General features: G+C 33.8%; 1 protein-coding gene and 1 long non-coding RNA gene across 4 annotated transcripts in view; one reads left to right on the top strand and one right to left on the bottom strand.

The window, feature by feature from the left end:
* The first annotated feature begins 6 nt into the window (after positions 1-6).
* LOC107059277 (uncharacterized) lies at positions 7-799 on the top strand. Its single transcript, XR_001472570.1, has 2 exons — positions 7-210; positions 481-799. It is a non-coding gene; the product is annotated as an uncharacterized lncRNA (long non-coding RNA).
* A 1,713-nt stretch (positions 800-2,512) lies between these two features.
* LOC102579429 (putative late blight resistance protein homolog R1A-3) overlaps positions 2,513-7,647 on the bottom strand; it is a 10,322-nt gene continuing 5,187 nt past the window's right edge. Inside the window, exons 2-4 of one of the 3 annotated variants that reach the window (XM_006367868.2) lie at positions 4,194-6,395; positions 3,542-3,703; positions 3,226-3,493 (exon numbers count right to left, since the gene is read on the bottom strand). In XM_006367868.2, coding sequence (XP_006367930.1) covers positions 3,545-3,703; positions 4,194-6,395 — 2,361 coding nt within the window. In that variant the 3' untranslated portion in view covers positions 3,226-3,493; positions 3,542-3,544. Of the gene's footprint in view, positions 2,763-3,225; positions 3,494-3,541; positions 3,704-4,193; positions 6,396-7,647 lie in introns of those variants that run through there. The other 2 variants (XM_006367869.2, XM_015305781.1) reach the window with 2 other exon arrangements.

Below are 7,647 nucleotides of genomic sequence, written 5' to 3'. Positions count from 1 at the left end.
CTTGTCTCTTGTGATAAGCTCAACGCTATACCATTTGAGCTGGCTGATATACCTAACCTTTGCGAGATGAAGCTGGATAACACAATCAAAGCGGTCAAATCTGCAAAAGATATACTGGAACATAAGAAAACTCAAAACATGGTATTCAAGTTCAGCATATTCCCTCCTGAATCTGAATCTGAATCCAAGGCTACACAGTGAAGTTGAAAGGTTAGTCAAATTCATTTGCATTATAGTACGGCTAGATATCTTTGTTTCCATTTGGCATACATTTTACGTGACTCCATCTATCTCTATACATGTCTCATTTGGTAGAATATCCCGTAAAACTATTTTATTTGTAATTATTTCATTCTTCTAGTATATGTAACAATTTGTAGAACACGAATTCTTTCTCTTACATTCTGAATGCACTCTGCAACACTTTTCCTCTCTTTGCTTCCCTGTTATTTCATTAACCAATTTTCCTCTATTCTGCAGGAGAGAATCGGGACTTCGATCTGAGGTCATGTGTATGATGTCGCGACATTTCATGTTTTCTGTCGTCCAGTCATCTGATAAGGTTGTTCCAATAAAGAAAACCTGTTTGGCTTTTGTGATTTGTAATACGCTAAATAAATGGAGTATGTACTCCCTGGAGTTGTTTTTTTTTTCGAGTTTCTGATCAGTTGGAGTGTTTTCTTTTTTCAATCGTAAGCATGTTTGCTTCTTTCACTATTCTGTTGTATTTGATTTGTTTCAGTGTAAAACATACAGTTGCTTTTATCTTTCAATAAAGTGTTGTGTGTTTTAATATGAACTAGAGCGAGTACTTCCTTAAGAACTTACTTTTGAGGTAAATTAGTGAACTACCTTATAATATAAGCATAGAAATGCCACCACTTGCAAATTAATATATTTATGATTCATGGGCAAACAACTAGCATTATGTTAGAAAATTTGTTAAATTATTGTTACTGGTCGGTGCATTTAAAATTAGAGTCAGAAAGTCTTGATTAAATAATTCAAAAAAAAAAGTCAACTTAACTTTTCATTTTATACAGTTAGCTACTGCGGAGAATTAATTAGTGAACTCTTTCATTGAAGACTATTTTATTATTTACACTAGTTTAGACGTAAATAAGCTTTTTTAAAATAGCATATAACTAAACGATACATAAATAAATATATGATCTATTAAATTTTTATTAAAAGTTAACTAGTAAATAATTGTTCTATATTAAATACTATTTATAAACACATGATTAATAATAGGAAAATGCTCAAATATATCATCGAACTTTTAGAAAATGTTCATTTATGTCATTTCTGTTTGACAAAATATCAAATATATCATCGAACTTTTAGAAAATGTTCATTTATATCATTTCTGTTTGACAAAAGACCCATTCACACCATTACTTGTTAACTAAAAATAATTTGATGACATATTATTTAAGCATGATATCAAAGCAAGATTCATCTCAATTATATTTTACAGATGATGGGTTATCTCTTTAATAAGTGAGACCCAAATTGCCATGAAACTACCTTATAAACGTGTCCACTTGCAAATATTTTTATAAACAAACAACTAGCATTATATTAGATTTGTTAAATTATTAGGTTTAAGAAAGACTTGCTTAAATAATTAAGGTCAACTTAATTTTTCATTTTACATTTCTTCATATATACTACAGCTAGTGAACCTCTCATTGCTAAAACTATCCTCCCCTGCTCTTGCATTTGTTAACCAATTTTGAAAGAACTCGATCGGAAGTAATGCAGGTATTTGTTTACATGTCTTTTAAATATTTTAAGTTGTTAGTCATGATCTATATCATAATACATGTATCCTACGTGTATTATGTCACATAGGACACATGTGCTGCTTGTTCAATTTATATAAGTTTAAATGTCTACTTGTGCACACCTAATGTTGAAAGGTATAAATGCGACCTGAAGCCAAGTTAAATAGTGCATTTATGTATTATTCCTCTTTTTTTGCCTTGTATATTCATTTGACTTCAATTGCTAGACGTCGTTAACTGTTTGGTATCATTATAGAGATCTTAGATGTTCCTCGTATTTTATGGTCTTTTACTTGAGAAGAAGGATGCAACATATGCTATAGAAGGAGGTAGGTGTAACGTCATGCGTATGTTTCATGGTATCCTATTCTTCGCCATTCTATATATACTAGAAAATCATAGCCTCCCAATTTCATACCATTCTATATATACTAGAAAATCATAGCCTCCCAATTACTTCATTTCGCTTCTTCATCAAATTCAACATCACGACTAGCCATCAAATTAAAGTGGTCATTTTGTGTCACAGACATCACAGAAGGAGGCGGAGTAGATTTTGGGGTTGAACCAATATCTTCTCCGGAGTCCTGTTGGAAATCTTGCGGAAAATACTTCAACAGTAAAACCTGTAGAGAATTCTTTACAGCATGAGGCATGTAAATAACATTGTCCTTGAGGATATTTCACCCAGTATATGGGTAAAACTTGCAATAGCGCCTTTGTAGGGAGTACCATGTCTTTCAACAAAAGCAATGATAGATTAAAACAAGTGTTACACAAATGAAACTAAGCAAATACAACCATAACACAATAGAAAAGATGCAAACAGTTTCACAACAGAGAAAAAAAAAATCCACACGAAGGGAACTCGAAATGCAACAGAATTAGCCTTATTTGAAAATGACAATACTCCAGTTAGCTATTTGTCTGATGACCCCTGGCTTCCAGCAAGCTCAATGTCCAAGTTCTCTCCTGCAGAAGAGAAGGAATTTTTTTAGAAAATGAAAAACAGAAACGAAGAGAGGAAACTTGTGGCGGATAGGTTTCAAAGAAACCACGAATCAATCATTCACAAGAACCTGTACAGTATAGCACCTGGATTGAACAAACTCCCCTTGATCAGTTAACTCACAATAACTCTTTGCGATCAGGTATCTGATTCGCGATCGTGATGCACCAGACACCAGAAAACTTTGATACAGTAGCTTAAACGTTCCAACTAGTCGGACACCATCTAGTCTCAACCCGAACCATCTAATCAAGTAAAAAGTGTAATACCAACTTAACCAAATACTAAATCATGAACTAGAACACAAATACTAAAAATGAAAGGTCAGGTTATTACAAGAACATGCATTTCACTTGAAATTTTGTTTTGAAGTTTTTTGTGAGTGAAAGAAAAATTCGTCGAAAACCAGTTTTTCGTACGGATTCATAATTTGAACTTCATAACCTTCCCATTCAAAAATACTATAATGAACTATAACTCATAAAGATTCCAAGTGGGAAGTAAGGCAAACATTTTATTTGTTCAGAATAACAGATTAGTAGCATAGACTCTTCACTTTTGATGTTGCACCCACATTGGATTCTCAAAAAATACATTAATTTTAGAGAATCCAACAAGCACCTGTTAACAATTTTGAAGAGTCTGAGTAACATAGAATAACAGTCCTTCAACACATGAGCCATAAAGGCGCAAACTATTATACAACAACGGTCCTTCAACACATGAGCCATAAAGGCGCAAACTATTAAACAACAACGACGAAAAGCAACACTTCCACAAAAATGAAACAAAGCAAATACAACAAAAACAGAATAAAAGGTGCAAACAATAATAAAACTGAAAAAAAAAACACTCCATATACATGAAACCAGGATCCCAACAAGGTCGATGTCTCGATCCTCTCCTGCAGAAATGAGGAACATAGTAAATAAATTTATATTGGAATAAAAAGAACAGTATTTTCTAGTATGAATCCTCGTTGAACCATTCACACAAGTAATAACAGAATGCAATTCAGAATAACTAAAGTTTTTGTCGACATAACCAATAGAGATTTAATCATCTCAATATAAAATGAAGGCATAATACATAAACATGACCCTTAACTTGGCTTCAAGCACAACTATGTCCTCCAACTTTGAGGGTGCACAAATAGAAACTTAACCTTGTATAAAATTGAACAAGTAGCCACATGTGTCCTACATGACATAATACACGTAGGACATAAAGTTGCGATGTAGGGTGCCATGTAGGACGAGTGTGTCTATTTGTTCAATTTTATACAAGTATAAGTGTCTACTTGTGCACACTCAAAGTTAAAAGGTCATAGTTGCTAGTTGAAGCCAAGTTAATGGTCATGTTTATATATTATGCCTAAAATGAATTTGACTAACCTTTGAACCTTCACTGTGTGTCCTTGGAATCAGTTTCGGAGGGAATATGGTGAGCTTGAACTTCGGTTTCTTGCTTTCTATCTCTTTTGCAGATTTGACTGCTTCTTTGCTATCGTGCAGTCTCATCTCTTGAAAGTTATGTATATCAGCCAATCCAAGTGGCACAGCCTTGAGTTTATCACATGAGATAAGAACAAGGTGCCGAAGTATTGGGAAATTACAACTTGATGCCATCCAAGATTCTAAGTCTGACCTTTCAATCCACAGCACCTGGAGTGCGCTAAAACATCCTATCTCCAGCGTCCAAGAGTTACCTATGAATGCATTTTCCTTCAACTTTAGGACTTCCAGGTGTTCCAACTGTGCCAATTTATTCGCATCGCTCCAAGAAAACCTTGTGTTTACCAAAGTTAACTTCTTCACTGTCCGAACGAGTCTGAAGAATGCTGGAGGAAGGTGAATTGTTTTATTTATGTAAAGAACATCATTTAACAGCTTCAAATGTTCCAGGCATTTTAGTTCTTCAAGATTGCTGATTCCACCTTTGGGTTCAAGAAAAGATGCCATTTGCCCTCGAATGCTCAATTTTTTAAGAAGACAAGCCTTTGCTAGTACATCTTTCTTGCAACTTTCTGGCGCGACCATAGAAAGAGTTTGTAGACAAGAAGTTTTACCGGTCGTGGTAGCAGGTGCTGGTAATTTTGCAGGTATGTTGGTGTGGAAATGCCTTAACTGTAACAAGTTCCATATGTCAGCTTTTACTTCAAGGGTGGACTCTGAGGTACTTGTATTGATTACTAGAGTTTGTAAATTCCAAAATTTACTGAAGAACGGAGGAAGGGTCTTGAATTCACCTGAGATGGCAACATACCTCAAATGATATAACTGGTTAAAATCTTTGGAGAAAAGAAATTTGACGGGTTCAACGTCCAAGACTCTGATAAGTGTAAATGCTTTGTGGATGTGTTTGATGTCATTAGGAGGCAAGTCAATTTGTTTTTGTTCCGAGGAAAAACAATAGAAAGATCTGACATGTTCTGCAATAGGCTTATCGAGGAGAAACTGATTCAGAATAGAGGGCTGAACGCACAACCGACGACAAGTATCTTTGTCTTGAATGGAAGGAATAGCTTGATCAGACGTTAGATGCATTTGCTGAAAAAGCCATTTGTTACTAGCCTCTTTTCTGCAGAACTCATGCAGCATGTCGTGAAGACGACATATTTTTATTTGACCATCAGACTTCTTTCGCATCAATATCACTAAATTTCTATTGACAAGATCATTCAAATAAAACTCAGCGATCTCCTCAGGAGTGTATGTCTGTTGAGGCTTTATTAACCCTTCCGCTATCCACAAACGAATCAATTTCCAAGAAGGGATATCAAAGCCTCGAGGAAAGACACCGCAGTACAAAAAGCACGTCTGTACTTCTTGAGGCAAACGATTGTAACTCATCTCTACAAATTTCAAGCAGCCCTCTTGAGTATTTTTATAAAAATGCTCTGCCACATTTTTCTGAACTCTTAGCCAATCATTTGTATTCGGACGACCTCTTAACGCTCCTGCAATTACCACTAAAGCAAGTGGTACTCCACCACATTTTCCTGCAATTTCTTTTCCAAGTTCAACTAATTCATCAGGACAACCTCCCTTGCCAAAAACTCTCTTTTCCAACAATTCAAAACTTTCTTTTCCATTCAAGAATTTCAGATCATGAGGTTCTGTATTGGCATAAGTAGCTAGATATCTATCACGCGTGGTCATCATGATTCGATGACCCTTTTTGTTTTCTGCGAAAACTTTCTTTACATCATCAATGACTTCTGCTACCCACACATCATCTAAAACAATGAGACATCTTTCTCCTTTATTTATAAAATCACTTATTACCTTAGCTAATGTATCCACATCATCATTGAGATGATCTTCTATGCTTTTTTTGAAGCATTTGAGAATCCTAAGATAAATATCCTTTATTTTGTATTCCTGACCGACGTAAACCCAAGGGATGCTGAAAAATTCATATGAAAGCTTAGGATCATTATAGATTTTTCTTGCCAGTGTTGTTTTTCCAAGTCCTGGCATTCCCGCCACTGGGATAATATCCAGACTCTCCGCCGGTCCTTCAACAAGTCGCTTGATCACTTTGCTAGCTTCGTCATCAAACCCGACCACTTCATCATTCTCCAAAGAAGGACCCTTTTGAACATATTGATCAAATGAATCACATCAGAAAACAGAATGGCTGATCTTCACAAGTTGTATATAACATATTAAAATGCTAGTTTTATCCCTAATGAGATGATTTATAACCACACTAACATAAAAGTGTCATTTAAGTTGGCCTCATGTATCTATGCCCTCCAACGTGACCTCAGTTGGCACATATGCCCTCTAACTTTGGTTGTGCATAAGTAGTCAATTAAACTTGTACAAAATTAAATAGGTAGACACGCACTTGCAACGTGGTGTCATACATGGAATTTTGCATCCTACATGGCGTCCTACGCATATGTGTACTTGTTTAATTTTATACAAGTTTAATTGTCTACTTGTGCACACTCAAAGTTGGAGGGCGTAGATGTCAGCTAAAACCAACTTAAAAGGCATATTTTATGTATTATGTCTTTCTTAAACTCTATGTCAAGTCAAACAACATCATATAAATTGGGACAGAGGAAGTAATTTTATATTACCTACATTGGAATATGTTTATAAAATTATTGTAATTACATGTCATTTTTGCACTTGTATTATATATATGTATTAGAGTTTTGATTACTATTTGATAAAATTAATTTTCCTAAACATCATTAATCTATATATTAAATCAATACTTCTCACTTTTCTTTTTTTCATCTAGAAAATAATATTTCTTTTTTCTAAAGAAAAGTTACTATATAGATTAAATAAAAAATCATGTAAAGAAATAAAGAAAAAAAATATTATGTAAGGATAAAATAATCATTTAAATAAGATAAATAGAATAAAGGGGGAAAATGATTGTTCAAAATTAAACGGTGAGTTTAGTTTATAAACCAAAATTGAGATTAAGGTTGGAGATGCCTAAATTAATTTCATCTTTTTACATATTATAACATCTCTCTATTATTTTATTACTACTATATAATAGTTTTAAGTTTATGTGATATTTATTTGTACATATGTTATAACATGTTTATTGCTACAAGTTCTTTGTAAAGAAAAGAGTCCGGAATCTAAATAAGCCACAAAAAAAATAAAAGTGACCAAAATAAGTCACTATTCTAGTAAGTAACTAAAATAGGTTTAGTGGAAGAAAAAAATCTGTTTTATGAAATATTCTAAATGTTTCCGTTAGTCTCATAACGGATATATTTTAATATATAACAGAATTATTTCTTACACTTTATAAAATGTAAGTTTTGCTTACACGTTGTAAAGTGGAAGTTTTTCTTACACTTTATAAAGT

This window comes from Solanum tuberosum, unplaced genomic scaffold, assembly GCF_000226075.1.
Source record: "Solanum tuberosum cultivar DM 1-3 516 R44 unplaced genomic scaffold, SolTub_3.0 scf01044, whole genome shotgun sequence".
Classification (NCBI taxonomy): domain Eukaryota; kingdom Viridiplantae; phylum Streptophyta; class Magnoliopsida; order Solanales; family Solanaceae; genus Solanum; species Solanum tuberosum.
This window is presented reverse-complemented; position numbering and strand designations above follow the sequence as displayed.